Source organism: Setaria viridis, chromosome 3 (assembly GCF_005286985.2).
Source record: "Setaria viridis chromosome 3, Setaria_viridis_v4.0, whole genome shotgun sequence".
In the NCBI taxonomy this organism is placed as follows: domain Eukaryota; kingdom Viridiplantae; phylum Streptophyta; class Magnoliopsida; order Poales; family Poaceae; genus Setaria; species Setaria viridis.
Window position 1 is genome coordinate 9,552,886 of NC_048265.2, and position 26,773 is coordinate 9,579,658.

General features: G+C 46.7%; 3 protein-coding genes and 1 long non-coding RNA gene across 5 annotated transcripts; 2 read left to right on the top strand and 2 right to left on the bottom strand.

Annotated features, from left to right (window-relative positions):
* Nucleotides 1-567: 567 nt before the first annotated feature.
* Nucleotides 568-5,067, bottom strand: LOC117850425 (uncharacterized). Its single transcript, XR_004639258.2, has 3 exons — nucleotides 3,417-5,067; nucleotides 998-1,897; nucleotides 568-891 (listed from the first exon to the last, which is right to left on the bottom strand). It is a non-coding gene; the product is annotated as an uncharacterized lncRNA (long non-coding RNA).
* A 2,264-nt stretch (nucleotides 5,068-7,331) lies between these two features.
* LOC117850385 (protein WHAT'S THIS FACTOR 1, chloroplastic) lies at nucleotides 7,332-9,107 on the bottom strand. The gene has a single exon (XM_034732210.2). The coding sequence runs from the start codon at nucleotides 9,035-9,037 to the stop codon at nucleotides 7,514-7,516; it is 1,524 nt and encodes a 507-aa protein (XP_034588101.1). The 5' UTR covers nucleotides 9,038-9,107; the 3' UTR covers nucleotides 7,332-7,513.
* Nucleotides 9,108-16,801: 7,694 nt separating this feature from the next.
* Nucleotides 16,802-25,088, top strand: LOC117848018 (protein SPA1-RELATED 2). 2 transcript variants are annotated; one of them, XM_034729320.2, is made up of 9 exons: nucleotides 16,802-17,175; nucleotides 17,264-17,387; nucleotides 17,467-19,149; nucleotides 19,841-19,998; nucleotides 20,530-21,379; nucleotides 22,363-22,509; nucleotides 22,878-23,195; nucleotides 23,292-23,351; nucleotides 24,133-25,088. In XM_034729320.2, exons 3-9 carry the CDS (start codon nucleotides 17,482-17,484, stop codon nucleotides 24,322-24,324), a joined length of 3,393 nt encoding a protein of 1,130 aa, XP_034585211.1. In that variant the 5' UTR covers nucleotides 16,802-17,175; nucleotides 17,264-17,387; nucleotides 17,467-17,481; the 3' UTR covers nucleotides 24,325-25,088. The 2 variants fall into 2 exon arrangements, with proteins under 2 accessions (XP_034585211.1, XP_034585212.1); XM_034729321.2 differs by having other exon boundaries at nucleotides 17,157-17,175; nucleotides 17,472-19,149.
* A 433-nt stretch (nucleotides 25,089-25,521) lies between these two features.
* Nucleotides 25,522-26,650, top strand: LOC117848019 (umecyanin). Its single transcript, XM_034729322.2, has 2 exons — nucleotides 25,522-26,069; nucleotides 26,185-26,650. The coding sequence occupies exons 1-2, from the start codon at nucleotides 25,886-25,888 to the stop codon at nucleotides 26,502-26,504; spliced, it is 504 nt and encodes a 167-aa protein (XP_034585213.1). The 5' UTR covers nucleotides 25,522-25,885; the 3' UTR covers nucleotides 26,505-26,650.
* Nucleotides 26,651-26,773: the final 123 nt, after the last annotated feature.

Below are 26,773 nucleotides of genomic sequence, written 5' to 3' on the forward strand. Positions count from 1 at the left end.
CTTTCAGCTACTCCGTTCTGCTGAGGCTCCCTCGGTGTGGAGTACTGGGAAACTATGCCATTTTCCTTTTAGAACCTTGCAAAAGGTCTAGGAAGTTAGCCATATAGGGTATGTCAACCGTAGTACGCCCTCCCCCCCCCCTCGATCGGATCTTACTATCTTAATCTTTAAATTATGCTAATTTTCTACTTCAGTCTTAAATATCTTAAATTTATCCAACGCTTCTGATCGTTCCTTAATTGGATAAATATAGCCATAACATGAATAACCATCTATGAATGTTATACATAAATCATAACCATCCACAAATATCACAGGAAATGGACCACATAGGTCTCTGTGAATTATTTCTAAAATTCCCGCGCTTCGTTTAGCATCTTTCTTAATTTTCTTAACGTACTTTCTCTTAATACAATCGATGCATTGCTCTAAATCTAAAGATTCTAAGGGCGGAAGAATTGATTCAATACCCCCCCTCAAAATATGGCCTAAACGACAATGCCATAATTTTGAAGATACGTCATCAATTCTTTTCCGCTTATTTCTTACATTCATAGATGAGGAGGCATTCACATTATCAGTGATTACAACATTCACATTATCACCAAGTGATAGCAAATAAATCTCGTCTTGTCTGAAGGCAAGACCAACACACTTGTGATTAAACTTAATCTTACATTATCTATCACCAAAGTGACAAGAAAATTCATCACTATCTAAGCGCGAGACACTTATTAAATTTCTACGCAAAGAGGGTACATAGAGAACATCTCGTAGATGAAGTACAAAACCATCAATTAATTCTAATGGGAGTTCTCCAATGGCTTCGACGCCATTTGCTACCTTAATGGTTCTTTCTCCTCTTTGCAGGGTCCTCCTCGTATGGAATCCCTGTAATGAATTTGCAACATGAATAGTTGCACCTGAATCAATTCACCAAATAGATTTTGCATAACTTAATACAAGGACTCATCTACGAATGTAATAAGGTCCTCACCTTTCTTACGCAGATGCTTCAGGAAATCCACACAATCTTTCTGATAGCATCCCTTCTTCTTACACCACTTGCAAGTGTCCTTGTCCACCACTTCAAGGTTTGACCTCTGATGGGTGATCATTTTGTGGAGCCTTTCCATGTGTCTTAGAAGAGGAGGTATTGTCCCACTGAGATTTCCCTTGTGGCTTAGAATTTTTTTATAATAATTTCTCTTCTTGTTTTGCCTCACGTAGTTGATAGAATCACCACGTGAGCCCTTAATTCTCTCCTCTTCTTGCACATACATGGTAATAAGCTTTTCAATGCCCCACTTGTCAGGCTGTGAGTTGTAGTTAACAACAAAATCCTCAAATTCTTTGGGTAAGAAGGCAAAAATTAAATGAACTAGAAACTAATCACTGAGCCCCATGTCTATAAGCTTGAGCTTGGATGCCATGTTACTTATCCTCAATATATGCTCTCTTACCCCTCCACCGATGTATTTCTCAGTGATTAGCCTCTTAATAAGAGTGCTTGCATAAGCTTTTGAAGAGCCAGTAAATTGATTTTCCACCTTTCTGAGGTACTCTCTAGCAGTGGTACATTCTGGGATTGCTCCCCTTATATCCTCCACAATGGAGCTCTTAATCACCATCAAGCACTTGCGGTTCGATTGATCCCACTGCGCATGATCAAGATCGTACTTCATTCTAACAAGTGCATGCTCACATACTCGAGCAGTGAAATCCTCATCGCTTTCATTTTCACCCCTCATGGGGTCCTCAGGAGCAATGGGACATGCAGCCGTCAGTACGAGATCAACATCCGACAGCGCAAGCGCTGTCTCAACCTTCTCTCACAATGAGCTGTAATTCCCTTCATTGAGGGGCTCTATGGACAAGATATAACTTAATGGATTGCCTGAAAACAAAATTCAGAAAAAAATTGAGTTAATTCAACGTTGGTCAAATTAAAACATGACACTTCTCAATATTAATTCTATATCACTGTTGGGCAAAAATAGAATCAATAATGATAAAATAAAACTTATTAGCATAATAGTCTTATCAACAACGTTGGTCGGTAGATAAAATTATTATACTAAAAAACTTACTTTTTCTAATCAAATTTCCCGTTGTTTCCAAAAAAATTTGAAAAATAGACTAAAACTTTAACTTAACGCATAAATTGGCAAAATAATGCAAAAAATTCAACTTATCTTAAACTTAACACAGCGAAAACTTAAGGGGATTCTACCCATAGGAAAAAATCCTCAAAACTAATTTTATTTGAGCCATTAATCAATTTCCAGGAAAAATACGAAAATTCACTGGAAAAAGAAAAAAAAGGGCTCAAAGTCTACTGTTCTTCTGGCCACGCGAGAAAAGGGCCCAGCTGACGGCCTACCAGGCCCAGCTTTCCTGCGCCCGTCTGGGCCTAAAGCTTACTGTTCTGCCAGCCCACTCGCGAAAACGGCCCAGCCTAGCCGGTGCTGATGCACGCACGGCTTCCCCAGGCCGCAACCTGGGCCTAGGCCGGCAATGCTTCCTCCTGCCTTGGCTGAAAGCCGGTCCAGTGGATATCCACCGTACGATCGCAATCGACGGCCAAGCACCGAGTTCGGGCGAAAAAAACTCGCTCGCGTCCGCTCCCCGGGCGCAACCCTAGCGCATTCGCTCCGCCCCTAGCCGCAAGCGCGTGAGAGCAAGCGAGCCGAGCGAGAGCGAGCAAGGCGGTGGTGCAGAGGACTGGAGCTCAGCAGCCCCCTCCGCAGGCCCACTCGCGGGTAGCGCAGTCACCCGAGGGTGAGTGCGTCGCCGTCGAGCGGCACTGCGAGAGGGGGATCTCTTGGAGGTGGTGGATCCCCTCCGCCGGTGGCCCCTTTTCTCGAAGGTGATGGCTCCGTGGCCTCTTCCCGGAGCAGATCCGGTGTTCCTTCGCCGACGTCAGAGCGCGAAGCCCGGCTACTAGTGGCGTGAAGATCGTCGATGCAGAGCCTGCGCGTGCATCTAGAGCCGCCGACGTGCTTCTTCCCGGAACAAATCCAGTGACATTCGAAGTAAAGGTAAGCTCCCCAACCCCCCTCTCCCTTTCTCTGGATCTTCTCGTTTGGGTTACGGTTTGACTACCGGCGGCCGGCGGTTGAAGTCCGGTGGTCGTCATCTTTAGGGTTAGGTTCTTTCTTTGATTTGAGATCGAAATCCCCTCCTTCTAAACTTCTCTGTGTGTGCGTGTGTGCTCACCGGCAGGATTCCATTCGTGAGACAAACTTCCCCAATCTAGATAACCACCAAACTTGGCTCTAATGCCATTGATAGAACTAAATTAGCTTAGCACTAACTCAAAAAACTTAACCAGTGATCCATTGAGGTTCATCCAGTGGGTATAACACTTGATCTTAGGATAACCAACAATGTCTTAGGTCTAGTCGAGTACTAACCTGAAAAACCATGGGAATGTTGGTGAGGGCAATGGTGGCGGTGTCGACAGCGAGTGTGGGCGGCGGTGGTGCGGCGCAGGTGGTGGTGGTGCTTCCCGCCGCTACAACACCTAGTAGATCGGGTCTAAGGTTTGTCAGGTGGGCGAGTGGGGCACGGCGACGAACTTTGGCGTGCGTGCCCCCGGCCCCCTGCCTATCTCTTTATAGTGCTGCACGACAGGAGGTCCGCAATCATAAGTTGGTTGTGCACCCCCGGATCAGGGCGCGAGATAGGATCCGACTCCATCGTTGAACCGATCAAACTCTAACACCAGGAGTCAGATACAGCTGGGCCAAGCCGCCAAGGTGCGCCAGCAGCGTTGCTCCAGAAGCGGCGGCTTGCGTAGCGCTTTCTAGTTCCCAAACTCGCCCTCGTTTTTCTTGTGCGCAGAAAGCGGCCTGCCGAAGGCTGACCGGAGTGAAGTACCTTTACCCGACGTCATCAGTGAGGCACCGGGCCTTGGATCTCGTGGCGTCATCCAGGACCAGCTGGCCTTACGTGTACGTACAAGTTGTATGTTCCGCAGTCTCCAGAAGGAGAAAGCGGAGAAAAGTCAGCATCGTTTGCGGAGAACTGAAGAAGAGTCGTAGAGCCGCGACGCCCGAGCACTCTTGGAAAGCGATCGGTTTCCACGTCCCAAATCCAACCCAAGAGCCGCGAGCGAGGGCGGATATGATGTCGCAATCATTCGGGCGTGCTCTCAGTGCTCTCTCCCTCAAAACTTTCTACGGCCTGGATTTCCATGTTCCAGACCCAAGACGATTCAACGAAGGTTCCTTCCTTCATTCCTCGGCGGCGTGGCGACCGGCAACGGCGAGGGATGATGCTCCGCCGCACAATCGTGCAGTTCGCGCGAAATCTACACTGTTCCTACGGCTGTTAACGCCTAGCTCTCTCTCTCGATAGCATGTTTTGAGTTGGGAAACGAGACGACCACAGCGTGCAGGTTCTTCTTCCTCGAAGTTCCTCTGCTGGTTGCTACCCAAAACCCAAGAAGGTTCCTTACCATGCACACCTATGCTATGGCTAAGCATCTTTCGATCGAGCTGTAGCAGCGACAGATCGAGACCACTATACCCTTCTTTTTTTTAACAGAAAAAGGAAAAGGGCGAGGCAACGCCAAACAGTAGCACGGGTTGTCTCATTTTGCTTCGGCCTGGCGACTTTGACGGCAGGACGGGGACGTGGTGGCTCGCTCGCCTGGAAAGTTTTCTCCGTCGGCATCGACCTCTGCTGGTGTTGGGCTTGAGTGTTTGACGGTTTGACCGGGAAATTAGAGGTAGCTGTGTATGAGAGCTTGTGACCGGTGACGCTGACGCCCCAGCGGGCCACGCGAGCGACCCGGGCGCTTGACTCGTTGACTGCCACCAAGCAGCCACGGCTCACTGGATCCCTGCCCGCGCGAGCAAACGCGTCCATGTACCTGCAGATTTCAACAGTGTTACCTGCAGTTTCCTTCTCCGGGTGGCCAGTCGGGCAACCAGCAGGATTCACCCATCGAACCTCATCCATATTGTTTCTAGTAAGGTGGTGTCTGGGAGATTGAGGTGCTCCTGTCACATCGGATGTTTGATACTAATTAGAAGTATTAAACATAGATTAATTACAAAACTAATTGCACAACCTTTAGGCTAAATCGCGAGACGAATCTATTAAGCCTAATTAGTTCATGATTTGATAATATGGTGCTACAGTAACCATTCGTTAATGATGGATTAATTAGGTTTAATAGATTCGTCTCGCGATTTAGCTTAGGGGTTCTGCTATGAGTTTTGTAATTAGCTCATATTTAATCCTCCTAATTAGCATCTGAACATCCGATGTGACAGTGCACGATTCGCGAGACGAATCTATTAAGCCTAATTAGTTCATGATTTGACAATATAGTGCTACAGTAACCATTCGTTAATGATGGATTAATTAGGTTTAATAGATTCGTCTCGCGATTTAGCTTAGGGGTTCTGCTATGAGTTTTATAATTAGCTCATATTTAGTCCTCCTAATTAGCATCTGAACATCCGATGTGACAGTGCACGATTTCAGTGCCGCAAAACCTAAAACTGGGTGCACGATTTCAGTGCGCACCTGCCAGTCGATGAAGTCCAGGGCCACACTGAAATACCGCACCAGGCATCTGGAACTGGAAAGCTAATTCAAGATTTCAAAAGCCAAAAGTGCAGGTACGCAACTGGTCAGGTCTTTCTCGTCCCCACGGCAAGCCGGCCAGGACTCCATTGGCAATTTGGAACTGTCGGTTGTTACCGTACGACGGCAAAGATCTCAATGCAGGATGTGTAAACAAACCAACGAGATGTTCTGTTTTTTTTTTTTGGTAGAGAGGAAAAAGAAAAGCTATTGCTACAAATGGGATTCGATGCTGCAAGATGGGAGACTTTTGGAAAGGAGAACAAGCACGTGAAACCAGGTGCAGATACTGAATAACCAAGGAGCATACGCTATTCTCTACAAAAACAAAATCACGGTACTTGCCAAAAGTTACATAAAAATTTTCCACGTAAAAGTCTTCCTATGACTGATGTGAATAGAAGGAATACACTTAGAGCTCAGTTTCTGAATAAACTAGGACGGAAACTGAACCTCTGGTTTTGGGCAGTGAGGATACAAGTAGTTCTGGTTCAATAGGTTCCTTAGACTCCAAACAATACTTGAGAATGGATTTCAAGCATCGCAGAAAAAGAAGGGAACCAAATCACACCTCTGATAATCAACTCACATTCGATTTAGAATGCCAACATATTAAGCTGCAAGGTACATCCATTCATTTATTGGTTTTATAGAGTAAACATCTCTTTGTTTCTTTGTCATCAGACTTAACAGGCACTGGCACCAGCTAATGGAGAAATCAAAAGGTCTAACACTAGTCCAAGGAAAGAAGTCAAAAGGTCTAACACATGTCCAAGGAAAGAAGGTTTAACACCCATGCTAACGCTGGCACTTACAAAGACTGATAACAGATGACTGATTTCCAAACAACAAGCTTGTCTTTGGAACAACTGAAACTACATGCATGGTTCCGCAAAGGGTTAAAAAGCAACTATTATGAACTACAAGGCTGTAGCTGTATTTAACTGAGTAAACAGCGGAGCACCATTTTTTTCAAGAGAGGGCCAACATAGCTAACAGATGGTAGATTAATATGTTTTCTTATACTAAATCCTTATATACAGGTCAGAACAAAATTTATATCACAAGGAATGATGAATTGTACCTCTCCCAAATTTCTGAAAATGGCAGATTTCAGACCATGGATATAGAATGACAAGAGTAAACTGAAGTGATGAATGTGTTATTGAATTTTAACAGTGCCACTTATTTACCTTTAAGTTCAGTTTAGGCATTCCACTATTCCAGTTGTTTGCATTTCGCATTTCTTGCCTCCACCTTCTTGTTGTGGCTTCCACTTGAACAAGCACTTGGTTCAGTGGCAATTACTAAGAAACAAGTATGTCTTGGAAACAAAATGAACTACAGGCATCATTGCGCCAAAGTTTAAACACTACTATTATCCATTTATCTGCCACCCAGTCCACTCAAAACTCGAGCTACTACTCTACATGACTTATTCCTTAAAAAGACAAAAAGAAAACTCTACATGACTTCATAACAACTGAAATATTTTTTGTAATGAAAAGGTCAAGATGTCTAACAAAGATGTTAGGTATTCATGCACGGTCTCTTGAAACACAATCCTTACATATAACACTATGGATATTTATATATCAAGATATGACTGATCATACAGTTCAAATCTTAGAACAATAACCTGAACCCCAGCCGTGACTCGTGATGACTATACACACATTTCTGTCAACTATAGTTTTGCAAATCTGTGATTTTTAACATTCACCAGAGGATTAATCTTGTAGAATTTTCAACATTATCATGTAGGTTCCTCAAAAGTGTGTTCTACTGATGTTCTCGGTAACAAAAATCAGTAGGGCACCTCAATAGACAAACAGCTTTGCAGCTAGATATTATAAAGAACTAGCATTTGAGACTAATAATTCTATCAACCAAAAGCTTAAAACAGCTCAATTTACCACCGTTCCCTTGGTCTGCCATCAGGAAATACAGGAACAGCTGCCCTGCCATTGGCAGAACCATCAGTGTTTTTCATAGTAACCTCAACTTCTTGTGGACTTGAGTCATCGTCTGCAAAGTCTGGCGGCGCGTCATCATTCTCACCAAACCAACCATCGCCCCATTGGTAGCCACCATCCGATTTGCCACCAGAAAGTTCACTAATAAAATCTTCCATATCTGACAGTCCCTCATCTTCATCATATTCTTCGTCACTTCCTTCATCTGACAATCGCACAGCTCCATTGGCTCCCTCAGCTTCCTCACTGGTCCTAGCCCCACCTCTTCTAGGGAAACGCGGGACAACAACGAGAGCCCTCATTTTCTCCTTAAGCAGCACCAGCTTGTTCTTCTCAACCAGCTGTGAGTCCTTGTATGCTTCGCGGAGGAAGACTGAGTCCCTATCCCCTTTGAATGATACATAAAACATGTCTGGGTGACGAATGATCATGCCCCGCAAGGATTGCGAGAATCGGAACTCCTCCCTGAAGTGCGTCAGGTGATCCACCAACGTGCGCTTCTCAACTGTTAAGCTAAGAATCTCATGAACCACTCCGCAAGCATGCTTCTCCTTCTCAGCAGACCCAGACCGCAGGTGCGAGAAGTCAGCATATGGCGAAATATATGGCATTTCCTTGAACTGCCCAATCCTGCGTGCCTCTCCCCGCGTCAATTTCAACCCCTTGGGCAGCTTCACCCGGTTGAACTTGAGCGGCCTGTCAATTATCAAATTCCTCTCCTCAGCTTCCCTTGCTCGATTCTCCTCCTCCGCGAGCTCGGCCGCAGACACCGCCAGCTCGGGGTCCCAATGGGTGAGCTCCAGCCCCGGCCCTCGGTCCATCCGGACGATACGGAAGTACTGTGGGTACCTGAGGCAGATGGTATCGCGGAACTCCGGCGGGAGACCGAGGTCGTGCTTGAGGTGCGCGATCTTCTCGATGAGGATGCGCTTCTCCTGCGACATCATGAGGAGCTTGCGGAGCTTGGTGACGGCGAGGCCCTCGGACTCGTTCTTGAGTTGGAGCTCGTCGAGGTAGAGTCGCTCGGCGGCGGGGGTGAGGCGGAACTTGAGGGAGTAGACGCCCTCCTCGACGATCTCGAAGACGCCCGGGAAGCGCTTGAGGAGCGCGATGAGGCGGCGCTTGCGGGTGAGGCCGAGGTCGCGGCGGAAGCGGCCGAGGTCGCGGAGGCTCATCACGCGGTCGGGCTGCGCGACGAGGATGTTGCGGAGCTTGAGCACCAGCTTGAGCTTCTTGTCCCGCTGGATCACGTTGTCGAAGGGGACCTCCTTGCGGCGCTTCACGGCGGCCTGCGCCACCACCAGCGCCGGCCGCGGGCGGAGGCGCAGCGGGAACGGCGGCGGCGCGCGCGGGTGGAGAGGGAGGGAGGCCCCAAGGAAGAGGGACTTGGGGACCGCCGCCGCCGCCGGGTGGAGAGCGGCGGGCGGGGAAGGGAAGGGGAGCAGCAGCTTGGCATCCATTTCCGCCGCGGGGGTTTGCTTGCCCGCTCGCTCACCCTCGCCGCACCGGGAGTGGTAGGGATAAACCTCTCTGTTCCCCTTGACGCGTTGGATATTTTGGGTCCTGCACGAGCGATATTTTTGGGAGCATGTGATTGGGCTCGGCCTTTATTCGGCCTTAACATGTGGGCCTGTATTGAGAAGAAAGGTTCCCTGCTGGGCTTGGCCATTGACAATGGCCATGGGGCTAGCCCGGTTACTGCTTTCTCTCTTCTGTGTTTCCTGGAGCAAACATGTTTACATCCTTCAGAATTTCTCGCTAGATTGAGAAGGATATTTTTAGAAGCCGGCAGGAACTTTACCGTGCACGTATGAGGAGATGAGAAGGAATTTGAACAATGCAAATGACAAATGACCGAACAGTAGCCAATTCTAGGATTCTAAATGGGATTCAGTTGCACATAATACCATTAGGATATGGGATTATCATCGGAGGACAGACAGCATCCATGAGCAGGGAGATGACACTTGCTGTGCTGACAGCCGGATCCCGCACGCCAAAAATTCCATCTGTCTATAGCGGGACTGCGGTAGCATCCCCGACCCCCGAGCTACGATTGCCGATCCCGATCGCGCGCTGGCACATCCGCTGCACCGCGCGTGGGGCACGATGCGAACGGATCGGACCGGCCGCCGACCAGAGAAGGCGGCATGAAGGGAAGGCCTCATGCCGTCATGGCACACGGCGAGAACGTTTTAATAAGCAAAGTCACCCGGCGGGACGGCTTTCCAGGTTCCCCAACGGCAACTGCATGCACGATCTGATCCTCGCCGACGCGAGACGGAGCGAACGAAGGCGACGGCAGCCGCGTGCTCAGAGGTCTGGTCTCTGAGCAGGAATGTATGGCATGGCAGTGGCGCCGTGGTGTGGTACTATACAATGTCGCCCTCAGATAGCGCCTAATAGTATATGTTATCTTGTTGAAACCGGGAAACAAGAGCGTGGTCGAAGCGAAGCGGCGCTCGATCGCCCATACCGACGTGCCCAATTGCTGGTAGCTGTCACAACGCCGACCTCAACCTCACAAAGATAGGTCAAGTGTTACGACACATTTCCCAAAAAGAGAAAAAAAATAGAAAGAAACTTGTGGCTGCACGCGTCCTTTTCCTCCTCGAACGGGCTTCCGTTGCTGAGAAATTTACAATTTCGCCATCCTCAGAAGTTGGTATCGCCTGAATAGCATCCCGCAAATGGGTTTGCAATTGGTTTTCTGATTTCTCCCATCTTTTACCATGTGAGCTGACTGTTACGCCCCATCAGGGGTGTTTGATCCTGGAGCTAAAATTTAGTTCAGATCACATCAGATATTCGGATGCTAATTAGAAGGACTAAATATAAGCTAATTACAAAACTAATTGCAGAACCCCTAGGCTAAATCGCGAGACGAATCTATTAAACCTAATTAATCCATCATTAGCGAATGTTTACTGTAGCACCATATTGTCAAATCATGGACTAATTAGGCTTAATAGATTCGTCTCGCGATTTAGCCTAGGGGTTGTGAAATTGATTTTGTAATTAGTCTATATTTAACACTCCTAATTAGTATCCAAACATTTGATATGACAGGACTAAAATTTAGCTCGGGATCCAAACACCCCTAGTATAGCTCGCTCACCCGTACGGCCGTGCATCGTCGCCACTCCCGCGCTGTCGTCCCTGTCCCGCGCCGCCGCGCGGCCACTCCACCCCGCCTCAACTGCGTGCGGCGTGTCCAAGCCCCAAACTTTGCGGCCGCGACCTGCTCCTTGCTGGGCGGCGCCATCGGCGGGTCGGCAAAGGTCACGCCAAAGGATGGGAAGCACCAGCTCCTTCGTCTGTAACAGGGATGTGGAAGCACCCCGCCTCCCTTCTTCTGTAAGCGATGCGAAGCACCAGCTCCTTGCTCTTCCTGTCTTCCCTCCGATTTGCTGCATGCGTACCTGATTCCAAACTCTAAGCATCAAATCCATTGGAGCCACCGAGCTATTGCCAAATTGAATCCCCTGCAAATCCACAACCAATCAACCATCGTCTACTTTTTTCCCTCTCGAGCACACACGCCAAAGCAGCAGCAGCACGCCAACCCCATTCCCAAAATCTTTGCTCTCTGGCCCTTCTTCAGCAGAGCAAGCAGATCAGGGCATGTTCGCTTCAGCTTATAAGCCGGCTGAAAAGTTGAAACGGCTGATTTGTTGTGAGAGAAAAACACTGTTTGGTGGCTGATAAGCCGGCTGAATAAGCTGAAGCGAACAGGCTGCAGCTCAGCAGAGCAAAGCATCGCGCTGTTGCCGTCTTGGCCGGGCGGGCCAAGCAAGGAAGACGGCAGCGCGAGGGCACGGTGATGGGAGCAGATCAAAATTCTCTATTGTAACGAACGAATTAAACCTATATCCAAAAATTCACCGTCCATAGAATTGTCAGATCCACGTAGTCAAATAAAATACAATTGAACCTAGAAACAAAACTAGGAAATTTTTAACATTAAGTGAAAGTAAATACAGAAAAAACTAAAAAGGAAACAAAAGCATCATAGAAAAATCGGAGCATATGAAACCAAAATTGAAGGAAAATATTTCCAAAACCGGAGGGGAATCTTCCAAAACTGAAGTTTCCTCTTCTCAAACCGGAACTACTGATTTCTCTTCTCAAAACCGGAACCTCTAATTTTGCCCAAACAGCATGTACGAGCTTCAAGAAAAATACCAAACCTCGAACAAACGAACTTCATAATTCATGAGATTTGGATCATAGCTTTCCAAGACCATCAAAGAATCCATTCCATAGAGATCTCCCAAAAAAGAGGATGTTGCAAAAATCGGAACTTCGTGTTTTGACTGCACGGGTCAAGATCCAAAGAAAAAGGAAAACTCAATCAAATAACGTCCAAACTTTATGATAGCCAAAGGTTCGCCTGGATGGAGTGAGTCTTTGCCCAAAAAATCTCCTAAAAAGATCAAAACTTCACCTTGAATTTCAAGATTTTGGTCAAGAACATAAGAAAAGTGGAATTTCGGGGAAATTCAAATATGAGCCAAATTAGTGAGGGATTTGAGGAGGGATCACAGCAAAGTTGCTCACAAGGATCATAGCAACAAACCCCCCCCCACACACACAAATTTCACGGGATCTGGAATCAAACACAAAGAACGAAAAATCTCCAAAAATACCTTCGAAAATCACGGAAAAGGTAAATTTCAGATATTGAGGGGATGGAACAAGTGAGCACAAAATTGATCTTTGGATTACTCTACCATGTTTGATTACAAGCCACTCTTAAGCACAATCAAAACTAAGATGGTAAAAAGATCAAATCAAAGATTCTCTCATCTCTCTCCCTCTCTCCTTCCAAAGGTCCTTACCAACAAAATGATAAGCCCACCACCAAAGAGTCTAGTAGATGTGTAGCTGCCCCAACAGCCATCTCTCTCTATATATAGGCATCCGAAAAATAACAAGAATACCTTTTACATGAAGCATACAACTCAAATACCCCATAGGGGTAAAACCGTCCAACTTTTTATCAGTATATTGGATGGACCCAGCGCCTTCACAACTTTGCTTCGCCTCGACGCAAGCTTCATGATGGTGCTACATATCCTGCGACTCGACGTCGTCCGACCGCGCCGGACTCGCCCTCCAGTTTTGAGACCAAACCAGTCAAACCTTTTTGCACACCCCGCAGGCGTGTTTTGAGGCCAAACCGATCAAACCATCTTGCACACATCGCAAGGTGTGACTCACCCTCGGTTTTGAGGTCAAATCGACCAAACCCTCTCGCACGCCCCGCAAGACGTGACTCACTGATGTCGACGCATGTCCAGCCTCCACCAAGTCTTCGACGCCTCCAAGTCTTTCGCTCCCACTCCCGGGTCGCCTACTAGACTCGCCTCCATCATGCTGACTCGACCGACGTTGTCTCCATCCCGTCCGTGTACTCTTGCTCTTCCGTGCACCATGTGGATCGCCGATGACTCCGTCCGGACTCTTCGGGTCCCTCGGTCCAAGCCTACTCGTGTCCACCCTTTATAGCCCTTGTTCATCGGCATGAACCTTTTGCTTGACCTTCACCTCATGCCGTCGACCGCCATGTCACATCCTACGCCTGCACATCACAAGCCAAGAGACACAAAACACATAATATGTTTTACACACCACACCACACCACACCACAACACAACACAACACCACACCTCTGGTTAGTCGTGAGCATAATCAAGCACATATGACATATGGATTCAACCGGTAAAAGTTTCAAATCATCCCGTCAATCACTCATCACAAATAAACCAAGACACATTTCAACTTGGTCTCTCAAGCCTTGGCTGGGCCGAGTGAGAAATACGGTGGCACAAGAGAATAGCTCGAGCTGGCGTGAGTAGAGGCCAGGGCCATAACAGTCAGCTCACATGGCAAAAGGAGAGAGGAATTAGAAAACCGATTACAAAAGGAAGAAATGGCATTCTAGCATGTTGGCATCATTTTATAATGGCAATATGGCGAAACTCATTTGCGGGATGACATCCGGGCGAAACCCACTTAGATGGCGAAATTGTAATTTTTTCTCCCGTTGCTACCCGTTGGGTTTCGCGGTAACTGGTCATGCAGCAGCCGCAGCTGGGGGAGGAAAAGAAAACGATGTGATGGGGGGAGTTGGAGACGACGGCGATAAGGATCGGCGACGGCCCGCCCACCACCTTGGACGGCTGGCTGGCTGGCTGGACCAGCGGAGTACGAGAATATGGGCAATAAAAATCTGGGGCCGGCGCCGGGGCGGCTCGTGGCCTCACGATTTTATCAAATGGACCGGACCGAGACCGAGATCGCGCGGTGGGAAGCTGGTGGGAATAGTTTAGGGGCCCCGGGTGGTGGCGGGCAGCGCCCCACGTCGCGGCCGCCGCGGCCGGGCGCGCGGCACGACCCGGCGCCTCACCGAGCGGATCGGGCGCGGCTTCGCTCGCCATCCGTGACCATCCGAGGGCTGGGCTGGCTCTGCCTTGGCTTGCCTTGCCGCCGGGTCGTGGCTGGCTGGCGGAGGTATCTGTCACCGGACTGCATGCGCCTGGATTGATGGAAACATTTTGGAGCACGTGATGTTCTGGCCCCGACACCAGGTTATGGTGCTGCCGTTGGTTTCTCTTCGTCCCGTAACATGCCTCGAGTCCTCGACTTCCATTCATAATTCGAAAGAGAAAAGGTACTAGCCAAAACAAAAGGAAGCTTGGCCCTTCAGTTTTCTTTCCCAAAAAAATCTCAATCTTTCAAGAGAACGGATGGAAGTTTGATACGGGCTGCTATTTGGCGTCACCCTTTACGAACCCTGTCGTTGTCAGTTTGTCACCGCTGTTACCTGCACAGTCAGTGGCAAAGCCATGCTAAGCCCTTGGTTACTTCACCCCCAACTCCCAACTTTGACACTATGCAAAAAGAAGATTCCTCATCACATCAAATTTGCGGTACATGCATGGAGTACTAAATGTAGATGAAATTAAAAACTAATTGCACAGTTTTGTTGTACTTTGCGAGACGAATCTTTTGAGCCTAATTAGTCAATGTTTGGATAATAATTCACAAATACAAACGAAATGCTACAGTGTGCTACAGTGCCGACATAGTAATTTCGACACTCCCAATTTTGACAAGGCCCAATTTCGGTAGTTGCAGCTGGTCGTGCTCGTGAACTGTGGAGCCGAGCCGTACAGTACAGGGGAGCTGGTTGGTTGTGTGCACTAAAACTAGCAAGTAGCAATAGCAACCCACCTTCAATTTCCTACTTATCTGTTGCCCATAGGCAGATTAGAAAACCATATTTGCATGGCTAGGAGGACTCGTGCCCATGAACTCTGACGTACTCAAAGGTTCCATAACTACACGGGCTTAACCAAGTTGCCTGAGCCTAGTCAGCCTACGCAGGGTGCAAGATGCTGGGGAGCCATTAGAGACGCTTACATGTTCAATTTTGGACACATTTTGAAGACATAAGTCCACGTTTTTATAGACAAAGATTCTGGCGGCCGAGGCCAAGTAACCCCTCCCTCTTTACCATCTCTTATCTTCCCTAGCCTCCAACGTGTTGTTTCTCTGTTGCATAATGAGATCGTGCAAATTTCCTACCACACATTGTTATAGACCAGGTTGCAGATGCGTGCGTGCGACAGAGGTGCAGAACTGCAGATGAGATCTGCATTGCTACTAGCCATAATTCTTAATTAAAATTTTGATTGAGCACCTGAGCATATTTAGCCCGGCCCGAGCCCACCGGGCTAAGCCCAGCTCGTGGCCTTTATAGGGCGGGGGCGTGATGGCGTGCATTTTTTCAGCCTGATTATGTTTTAAAATTATTTTCCAACTAAAAAGTGCGGGTCGGCCCTGCTCGAAAAAGCCCAAAATGGCCGGCTTGAAAGATGTTCGCGGGTGGGCTTGGTCATGGTTTTTGGGCCCGAATCATTCCAGGCTTTTTTTTGGCCTGGCCTGTGCCCAGTCCGGCCCGCATTTTGCTCAGGTCTTGCAGTTTATAATTGACTAGCAAAATGTACGTGCGTTACCACGGTAAAGATCAACTGTGTTTTTTAATCTCATGGATTTTTTTATTTCTAGCACTAAATTTTTATTGCACTTATTGGATGTCTACACATTTGCTAGAAAACTAAAATAATTTTGACTTAATTAGTTCTTTCGATCAAATACTCATTAAATTTCTATCTTTGTTATTTAAGCAAGAGAGTTGCAAGAGAAAAAAAAAGATACATCGCAATGTTGTACCATACAAAGTGACCACATTTCACGTATAGTTCGGCTTAACAAACACCATTATTATCTGAACATGTACATGCGTTAGTAGACGTGGATCCGTTTCTAAGTGCAAGTAGCATATAGTACAACCAGCCTGCACCGACGTTGGTCAATTGCAATAATTTTTATTTTGCCATGAAATTTTTCTACTCTAGAACATATTAGATGTTCTTTTCAAGCGTTTTGGTTTCTAAAGTTTGGAACTAAATAGATAGCTAGAAAATTTTAAAAAATACTTGTATAGATACATGTATGTTCTATGCAAACTAAGAATATTTTTTTACCATGGTGCCAAAAAGGAATATGGCTACGATCGTTGCCACGTATGGCAGGTGATGGTGGATGGCTATGGGGTTTCCTTAATTTTACTTGTATTCTATTCACAAATGAACTGTAGCCAAAGTGGAGGAGGGAGTGCTTCTTGGGAAGGTTGAGATCAATGGATCATATCCCTCCTACGCATGCTTTTGGATTTCTACTCGGTTTTGCATCCTATATTCTGGTTCAAGTGGAGGGAAAGCCGATTTTTCTTTGGTTTTCCACCGATTTACCATGACGGACAGATTAGGGGCCGACCTAGAAAAAATAGAGTATAAGCCTTACTTGTTTTAATATTAGATCAGTTTTTTTTTCAAACCCCAGTTTTTGGAGAAATGAGTTCTTGGAACTTAAAAAAAAAATCCAAATTTCGAAATTCAATTGAAAGTTCCGTTTAGCCTGAAACTTCTTTTTAAAAAAACCAGTTGGATATTACCAATCCAGTGTTGTTGGATTGGATGGTAGAGGGTGTAAAGGCTGGAGTCTAGTAAAAGTTTCCACTAGTGGCCACAGGAAGCAGCCGGCCACCACAGAGCACCGAACAAATGCGGAAACAAGAGGCCAGGGTTGCTTGCAACAAGCTGCGGGGCGCGAGCCCACCCATCCCCGCCCGCCGATGCCCGCCCGAAAGCCTGAGCCGTCCGGCGGGCGGTGAACGACGGAACGGACGCCAACCCAACCGGAAAAAGAGGCAGCAACACCAGCACAGACCCCAAAAGCCGAGCTCGCCCTCGCCCTCGCCCTCGCCCTCGCCGCGTCGGAAGAAAATTCGTGTAATCCCCCTCGCACCGCACTTCTTCCTCCTCCTCGTCCTTCCACCGCTTCCCCTCCTTCCACACGCAGGCACACGCTCGCTCCGCTCGCTCGCCCGCTCGAGGTGGGGAAAAGCAGACGGAAAAGGAAACCTAAGCGGCTTTCCGTTTCGGGAAATTCCCGGCGCGCCTCTCGTCGCCGCCCCCTCCGCGCCAGGCGCCGGCGCCGGTGGCCGGGCTCCCCCGCGCCCCCCCGGGTAACGTGTGGCCCTCTTTCGCCGCTGCGAATGTCGCTGTTTGGATCGGGCGAATCCGCCTAACCCCGTGTGGTCTGGAAAACTGCAGCCAGCCGCTCGCGGGATCGTCGCTCTCGGGGACGGCGGCAGTGGGACGGGCGGGCGGGCGGGCTTGTGGTCGCCGCTGAGGATGCGCGGTGCGGGTTGGCGGCTCTGCTCGCGCCCGCCACGAGGTATGCCTCCCCGCCGCCACTGAATCGGGTTCTCCTCTGCGCTGTGTGACTTTATTCCGAGGGGGCGCGGTTTTGGCAGGGTAGGTTTGGTGCGATGGAAGGGACGACGGCGGCTGAGGTGGGCGGCGCCGCCGACGGCGCGGCAGGGGATGTGCAGATTAAGGGAAGTAAGGAGAATGGGCAGCCCGAGCAGCAGCAGCAGCAGCAGCCGTCGGGCAGCGAGGCGCTGGAGATGCCCGCCACGCTGCTCCCGCGGGACATCGACTGGTCGGAGCATTTCTCCTTCTTCACCTCGTTGGGCGGGTTCGGGGGCAGCTCGGACGGCGCGAGGGGCCTCACCAGCATTGGCCTGTCCAATTCTGAATCGAGGCCGGACAGCGTGACGCAGCGTGGTTTGGACAACGGCGCGGAAGAGAGGGTGGAGGAGCTCACATTGAAGAATTGCATCAACACTGATGTTCAACCTGAGGTTTCGGCTGGTGGAAGCTCAAGCAGTGGGGATAGGCCTACTGCTATCAAGGGTCTGTGGGGTAACTTTACACGGATGGCATGGAGAACTAGCGAGTTGGCCAGCAGGGAGAACACAGCAGTGAGTTATGGCGATGTTGCAAACTTGAGGGCTGGTGATGCATTTAGCAGGGAAAATATGGGGATGAGCCTTGCCAACAATATGATCTCACGGAATAACGATGTGTCCGGCAAGGAGACACCTACGAGTCGTGTTGGCAATGTAAATAATGAGTTCATGATGCCATTTCGCAGTCAGCAGCTTCTCTTGTCTGCAAGGCCGAATCAGAATGAACATCGGCCTGAAAGGGACAATGCTATTAAAGTAAGCAGCTTCTCGAATAGAATTCTTGAGCAGATGAGAAGTAAGACTGTAACACCTCCATCTGGGGTTCTAGGATCACCGCCTAATGGCAAATCAAAAGGTAAAGGAGTTGCGTACCAAGGTGCACGGGAGGAGGTCCAAGCTCAAGCTAATGCAAGACCCAGAGTCCCTTCGGACAAGATTCCGACTATTCCTACCTCAATGCATGATTCTATGGCCAGAGTGGACCCGTTGCTTAATGGTGCTGGTGGAAATGTTTCAAAATCTCACTGTGAGGGAACAAGCCTGAGGGAACTGATTAAGCCTGGTCGGCAAACATTGAGCAAGTTTGAGAAAATGAATTTGTTTAAGCAGATCCTTGATCTTGTGGATAAGTGTCATGCACAGGGTTATACTTTACAACATTTGCGACCATCATATTTTACAATTCCATCTTCAAACCAAGTTAAATATATTGGTTCTTACACTGCACAAGATTTGCCAACATCAATCAAACAAGACGTCACTAGAGAAGATCTTGGGAACAGAAAAAGGTGTTTGGGCCAGAAAATTGATCACCAAGAGTCTAATGGCCACAGAAATTCAATGCTGAAGTATCAAAAGGTTGGTGACCAAGGCTCAGTTGCTGTCAGGCGACCAACACATACCTTTTGGACTGACCAAAGAGGCGACAATCAAAATGAAGATGTCAATCCAGGTGTTTTGAGGCCAGAAAATTATAGTTACACTGTCAGAGAACGTTTTAAGTTTGTCGAACCTTATGGCAGTAATACATCTTGTGCTCAACATGTATCTAGTTCTGGCAACCAACAACCAGCTTTTGAATTGAGGAATCTAGAGGAAAGCTGGTACATGAGCCCAGAAGAGCTCAGTCAATTTAAAGGCACATTCCCATCAAACATCTACAGCCTTGGGGTTCTTCTATTTGAGGTATGTCTATTGCCTTTGTGACATTTCTGCAGTAGTTCCGAATTTGGATTTCATAGAAGGGAAGTGACATTGTGCAACTGCAATTTGTAGTTTTGTGGGTGGTAATAATTAATCATTTAAAAGCAACAAGTGTTTTTTCAGTTGCTTAAAATCTAGTATGACTGTATGAGCGGTTGAACTTTTGACACATGTATATCAAACTGTTTCCCTTTTCACTTGCCTTCAATCTAGTATGAGCAGTTGAACTTTTGACACGTGTATCAAGGTGTTTCCTTCTAAATGAAGATTACAATAGGCATTGTGCTTTTATTGGCGCATCTGCGCTTGGATTGCTGAAAGCATCTTGCTATGCAGCATATGTACATCATGCGTGCATATGGATCTGTTGTGGTTTCCAACTGTTATTGAGCCTGAAGACCATGAAACTATTATAGTCTATAATTGCCTTTGTTACATGGGAATCAATACCTTTGTTCTTACCATATGCAATTTACTTTTACCTAGTCTCTTGTTATTATAGGATCAGGCACAGATTTTATTGCTTGTTAGCTGAAACCACGCTTGAGTTGGACTTCTCCACTTTCCATTCGATCCTGTATTTCTGTAGATTTTGTATCTTCTTGTTTCTGACGGAAGTGTAGATCTTCAGCATGGCAGGCAATGTATTTAATGAACTTGATATTTTTGTCAGCTCTTTTGCTGTTCTGAGACATGGGAGGTGCACTGTGCTGCAATGTCAAATCTTCGCCAACGCATCCTGCCTCCAAATTTTCTTTCAGAAAGTCCTAAGGAGGCTGGCTTCTGCCTTTGGTTACTGCACCCAGATCCTTGTTCGAGACCAAAAGCAAGGTGAGTTTATCCATTTCTCTTGCTTGTGAGCACAAAATAAGAAAACTGCTTATTGATTAGTGATTTGTTTGATATAAATAAAGGCTATTCACCTTATATTTGGTGAATTTTGTAAGTTACACTTGAGTCGAGCAATTATTTCTCCAATGGAATGAAAAGAAGTGCTTGAGCTCTAAGATATTTGTTAGTAAATAAGCTCTTACCATGCTCAGCACCTATACTCTTCTTACTACTAATTCAAGTTTTTATCTGATTCTTTAGTTTTATCCATAACCCATACCATGAATTTAAATGTTAGCTTTTTATGGCTTTATGCAATGAAATGACCGTTAAGTTTATGTAGAAGTGTTCAACTTAGACTCATGTTCCCAAGCCTATTTCTGTCATTCATCGCATGTGGAAATTAGGTTAGATCTGCGTAGTAGTATCCCTTTTGTGCCCCTTCTAGATGCTGTTTCTTTGCCATCTGAAGACTGGAAATAATAATTATATGCCTGTTTGTGCCTAATAGCCACTTTACTGTTTTTGCAGAGACATTCTTGGATGTGACTTGATAAATGAGGGTCGGGATTTGTCCTTGTTAGAGCAGACACCAGTTTCCATCAGTGAAGATGACACTGAATCTAGTTTGCTACTTAATTTCCTTTCTCAATTGAAAGAAGAAAAGGAGATGCAGGCTGCCAAGTTATCAGCAGATCTTGGAAGCTTACAAACAGACATCACAGAGGTTGAGAGAAGACACTCAGCAAGAATGGGATTTAGTTTAGTGGACACGGATGTGCTGGCAAGTTCTAGTGCTTTGTCAGGAGCTTCTGTGAGTGCCTCTCAAGATGCATTGCTGTCAGGTTTGGTACCATCATTGTGCAAGTCAAGCATATACGAGGAGAGGGTAATGAGGAATTTGGAGCAGCTTGAAAATGCATATTATTCAATGAGGTCCACTGTGGACGCCTGTGAAACTAATGCAATCAAACGACCAGATAAAGAGGCTTTGAGGGTCCGTGAAAATTTCTATCAAGTTTGCAGTGATTCTGATGCTATGGGTGAGCAAACAGACCGTCTTGGAAGCTTTTTCGATGGTTTATGCAAATATGCCCGGCACAGTAGGTTTGAGGTGCGAGGAATTATGAAGAATGCAGATATACTTAACTCTCCGAATGTGATCTGTTCGTTGAGTTTCGATCGGGATGAAGAATATTTTGCTGCTGCTGGAGTTTCAAAGAAAATAAAAATATTTGAATTTGATGCACTCTTAAACGATCGTGTTGATATTCATTACCCATTGATAGAGATGCCTAGCAAGTCCAAGCTTAGCTGTGTCTGTTGGAACAACTATATAAAGAACTACCTGGCATCAACAGACTATGATGGCACTGTTCAGGTATGTATCTAACTGCATGCTGCTATATAATTCCCTAAATATCCGTGTTTATCTGATCATCCACAAACAAGTGTCGTATTTTCATTCCTTGTAGTTTTCTATATTAATTTTAATGGTACTGGTACCATTTATCTGGTTCAGATGGATTTGATCTTATATAATTTGGTGATGCTGTTATTATCAAGTATGCACCAAATGGTGACTGTGGATTCGAGATACTTTCAGTTTAGTGAGATTGGTTTATGTTGTGGGCACAGATCTATTTTCCACAAGCTGTGTACTGATTTAAACTTCGTCCTCATAGTTTTACCTTTGTGAGGACAATCTAGTGTCTGCTGTGCCAGTTTCTTCTGTGTCTTCTATGTTATCAGTACTGTTGTGCTCTGAGAGGGAGCACAGGTAGATTGATTGTTGAGATAAGTGCTGTGAAGGTAAATTTGGTGAGCTTTAGGCATACTGATCGCTGTTTGAGAACTGCATTTTCTTTTGTTGAGTTTGTTGCACCTGTTCAGCTAAAATTCTTAAGCTGTTGAGTTATCTGATGGTAGCTACTGGTACTTTCAGCACTTCTGCTACATTTGCATTGTGTCAGGAACTCAGGATGTTTCTATACAGAAAAGAAAAGCTAGGGGAATAGAAATATGTTAGCCAGGAAATATAAACATGAAGGTGGATTAATAACACCATTTCATATCTAGATCTTCTAGTTGCTTCATTTGAAAAGCAGTAGTTCTTATCGTCCAGCCTTTTAGCACTCAACACTGCTCAATTGCTACCTCCAGCATGTTCCATTTTTGAGCTGCCACCTTCTCCACTCGTTTATCATTTCTTATGGTTTGGATGTTTCTTTGCCGTTCTCTTGATACTTTAACAAAGAGCAAAAGCCTGTCTGTTATGAACATCAGTCCTGGAGATGGACTGCGTGTTATTCCTGTGTTTCCCTCTTTTGTGCTATTTAGCTTAATTATTATTGTGAAATGCAGTTATGGGATGCCAGCTCTGGTCAAGGATTCACACAGTTTACAGAGCACCGGAAAAGATCTTGGTCTGTGAGTTTTTCAGAAGTGGACCCTACTAAGTTGGCAAGTGGAAGTGATGATTGTTGCGTGAAAGTATGGAGTATTAACCAGGCATGTTTCTGAAATACATCCACTCCTTTCTCTACCTGGACAGTTTTCTTACTTAGAGCCCTTATTTCGAACATATATGTCATATTTTACTCTTATCTCCAATATCCTGAGTTAAAAGCACGCAAATAGTAGATACTTAAGGTGAGACAGAGAGTTATACAAGAGAAATATCAAACTCATCTAGCTACCATATTTTTGCTGTCACTTGGGTGATAGCTAGCATATTTTTAAAGGCTGCAGGCTAAATATCGCAATACACAGAAATCTGCAGTGCATGTGTGTCGGGTTGACCACTGCTCCTTACCTTTTATCTTCCATAACTACAATTTCATACTACGTTTTAATATCATTTAATTTCTTGTTCTCAGAAAAATTGCATTGATACAATCAGAAATGTGGCCAACGTATGCTGTGTTCAATTCTCTCCATACTCCTCCCACATGCTAGCATTTGGTTCAGCTGATTACAAGATATACTGCTATGACCTGAGGAACACAAGGATCCCTTGGTGTACTATTTCGGGACATGGTAAAGCTGTCAGTTATGTAAGGTTCTTGGATCCAGAAACACTTATCTCTGCATCAACGGACAACACATTGAAGATATGGGATCTTAACCGGACTAATTGCAGTGGATTATCTACTGATTCTTGCAGCCTGACACTGAATGGTCATACCAACGAGAAGGTATGAGAAAGTTTTAGTACTGCTTGTTTGTTTTCTGAGGTTAACCTGTTTGTTGAATTAATCTGAAATCAACCTTACTAATAATTTCTTCTGCAGAATTTTGTAGGGTTATCTGTTCACGATGGATACATAACATGTGGCTCCGAAACCAATGAAGTGAGTGTTTTATGTAATAATGTAATGCATACATTTTCCTTGGCATGCCGACATGTTTTAGTGAAGACGCTGTCAGGAATTGAGTTCTGTCTGTCAAGTTGTAAACTTTCGATTGAGCAGCTATGTGTTGAGCACATTGGTATGCTCAGGAAATTGTGTTTTTTTTCCCTTATAGCACAGATGATTACCATGGACCCAGTCTCTAAACCTAAACCTATCATGGTCCTTTCCTCACTAGTATGACAAACAATGTATTAACACACTTGATCAGCCCAGACCTAGCAAGTTTCTGATTCCGCCCGATTGTGTATTGCAAACCACCTCTCTCAGCCTTACAGTGAAGATTCTCCTGTTGATGCCATGGCTATTACTGTAGCACTCCTAGGTGACAGATTGCAACCTGGATTGACGTAAATTGTTTGTAGTTTGGGATTTTGAGTTGAAAGTACACTCTGTTAAAGGTTTAAGCGGAACATTGCAGTATGAAATCTTCAGCTTCTGAAATGCAGCTCACATACCATGGAAAATTTTGGATTTGCCACTTAGGATATATCTGTATTCTGACTTTGCCACTGAAAAATAGCATCTTCTGTTTTTGCCACTCGTCCTTTGGATGGTATTTTGTTTCCGAAATGATAGGTTGGCTTAGTGCTAGAACAAAAATATAGAGCCTCCTTAATGGCAAACATAAAATTTTCCATTTGTTCACTGGCATCTCAATGAAGCATATCGATGAATCTATCAGTGGAAGGATTGCTCATGTGCTTTTTGGTGCGTGCAGGTATTTTCTTACTACAAATCCTTCCCTATGCCAATAACTTCTCATAAGTTTGGTTCTATCGACCCGATAACTGGACAAGTGACAAATGAAGACAGCCAGCAATTTGTGTCCAGTGTTTGTTGGAGAGGGAAGTCAAACATGGTAGTGGCTGCCAGCTCTAGTGGTAGCATCAAAGTGCTTGAGCTTGTGTGAAAGATCCGGTGAGAGTTCTGTTGAAGGAAAAAGGTTATAGGGTTGCCATGTGGGCCCCGTGATGCTTATGTGCACTTGGTGATGCTGTTTCTATGCTTAGTGAGTCCTCAATGCAGAACACTAAGCATTAGGCACCACTCCCAGGCCTGGTCTCATTGTGTCACCAGACTACCAGAGCAGCATAAGATGCAAAGTGCACCATTCAAGTAACCTGCAACACCGGATATTGGTTTTGGATGCTTTGCTTGAGATTTCCAAGCAAACTTAACAAAATTTGCAAGAATGCGACGGGCCTCAACGGAAGGCAACTGTCAGTATCTGTTTATTGCGTTTGTAAATTTGTGCGGCATTACTATTCATCATCTTGAGGGCCTAAGGGTCTGTACAGAATTAGGTGCCCTAGGGCTGATGAAATATTTCCGAGACAGAATGTTCTTTCGGGCTAGAGGCTGACGTGATTATACATGTACTAGATCAGTATGTCAAGGGAACTTAACTCAGTTTTGATATGCGCTGGCTGGAGTTTGTATGATGGTTAGATCAAACAATTAGAAAACAAAACAGGGTGATCTTGTAGCTTGAAGAAGTTGATCATGCAATGTGCATGTTGTAAGGAGGATGTGTCTGAGGTCTCCCGTGCATTATTGTACATATATTTAGGACTGCCTACCGAAAGGCCTTGTAACTAGAGTAAAATGTTCAAAGCACTCGAGTCATCAGCTCATTATAATTAAAATTAATGGTATTCTGAAAGTTTGATGGCAGATCTTTTTCACTTGTATATGATTATTTCGCTGATGTTTTGTCTTGGAACACGGGAAGAACTTATTTGCTTATGCTTGTGGTGCACGCGGTGACTTACTTCACCCAACCTTGATGCTTCGTTCGGCTGACACATTTGACTGCCCGTTGTTGGCTTTCACTTGACTGTAGCCTGATAGCGTGTATTGTGCCTGTAACGAGTTAACCTTGTACCTGATGAATGGCAGATGCTTGTTCCTTTTCTAGCTTTCTTTTTTTTTTACCTTTGTTCTCACCATGAGTCTTGTGGAAATATTGCACTTATCAACTCGCACATAATCAGATCACGAACTTATAGGGACAGCTCTAACTGGTAACAGCAACATCTGTGATGCTCTTGTTCAATGCATGTCCACGGAACATTGGGGACGGGAAAATTGCAACAGCAGGCGACGATCGTAGTGCCTCGATCAATCAGATGACAGCCGACTTGCCGTTCTCTCTGAGTTTCTTCACCAGCCAAACATGGCAAAAGCACAGACTGAACGGTTGCCCATTTGTGACCCCCAGTGATTTGCCAATTTTGGAGGGGAGCGATCAGAAATAGGCAAACGTCCATGGATTCAACTCCTCAATTTCCCACAATTTTTTGGTCCCTCCGTTCCTGCCCCCTCCCAACGTCTCTCCCTTTCCGCCATCGCAATCTTTTCTTCCGCGAGGGAAGGGAAGGTTCCGGCCCAGGGAGGGTAGGGAGCAAAGCGCGCGGAGCAGCAGAGGAAGGAAAGAAGCAAGCGAGGAGCGCCCCGGCGACCGACCGAGCATGGCGCGCAGGAGGCAGCACGCCCTGCTGCTCCTCTCCGCCGTCGTGGCCTCCCTCGTCGGCGGCTCGACCGCCGGGGTGTACCACATCGTCGGCGCCGGCAAAGGGTGGCGGATGCCCCCCAACAAGACGTACTACGACGACTGGGCGCGCTCCAGGCACATCAGCATCGGCGACAAGCTGAGTAAGCTACGAAGCTTAGCTTGCCGTGTGGAAATTCTTGCTCCATCCAGGTCTCGGACCAAACTAATTAGCGCGCGCGCTCATCTGCTCGCCCGCGTCCGCGTCGTTCGTCGCAGTGTTCCTGTACCGGAGCGGGGTGCACAACATCGTGGAGGTGCCGACGCGGGCGCTGTTCGACGCGTGCAGCATGCGCAACATCACCAGCCGGTACCAGAACGGGCCGACCATCATCGAGCTCACCGAGCCCGGGCAGCGCTACTACTTCTGCGGCGTCGGCGAGCACTGCGAGGTCGGCCAGAAGCTCGCCATCAATGTCCTCCTCGTCGCGCCGCCGCTGCCCGACACGCCCAGCTCCGGTGCCGCGGCGCGGCGCGGCACGGGGCTCTTCGGCCTCGCCGCCGCCTGCCTGGTGCCCGCGTTGCTAATGGCGGTGTGACGACATGGAACGCCGCGGCACGGGAGCGCGCGAGGCGTGTGCCGTCGCTTGCTGCGTCCGTCTTATATATGTACATACATGTAATGTATCACACAGTATCAGACTATCAGTGTTGGTCTGACTAGAGAGGAACCTTGGGCTTGGCCTTGGGCTGCCCTGAAATTTTTTGCTCTCCTCATCAGTTGCTATTTTCGTCTCGTCTCGGTCTTATGATCTCCGATGCCCGGGGCCAAACACACGGGAAATGCTTCGGCAACAAAGCAGGAACA

Excerpts from the sequence above, each read along its gene's own strand:
- LOC117850385 (XM_034732210.2), bottom strand. The coding sequence starts at position 9,037 with ATGGATGCCAAGCTGCTGCTCCCCTTCCCTTCCCCGCCCGCCGCTCTC.
- LOC117848018 (XM_034729320.2), top strand. The coding sequence starts at position 17,482 with ATGGAAGGGACGACGGCGGCTGAGGTGGGCGGCGCCGCCGACGGCGCG. Across the intron at positions 19,150-19,840 it reads TTGGGGTTCTTCTATTTGAG|CTCTTTTGCTGTTCTGAGAC; the intron begins GTATGTCTATTG and ends TATTTTTGTCAG. Across the intron at positions 22,510-22,877 it reads AAGTATGGAGTATTAACCAG|AAAAATTGCATTGATACAAT; the intron begins GCATGTTTCTGA and ends TCTTGTTCTCAG.
- LOC117848019 (XM_034729322.2), top strand. The coding sequence starts at position 25,886 with ATGGCGCGCAGGAGGCAGCACGCCCTGCTGCTCCTCTCCGCCGTCGTG. Across the intron at positions 26,070-26,184 it reads CAGCATCGGCGACAAGCTGA|TGTTCCTGTACCGGAGCGGG; the intron begins GTAAGCTACGAA and ends CGTTCGTCGCAG.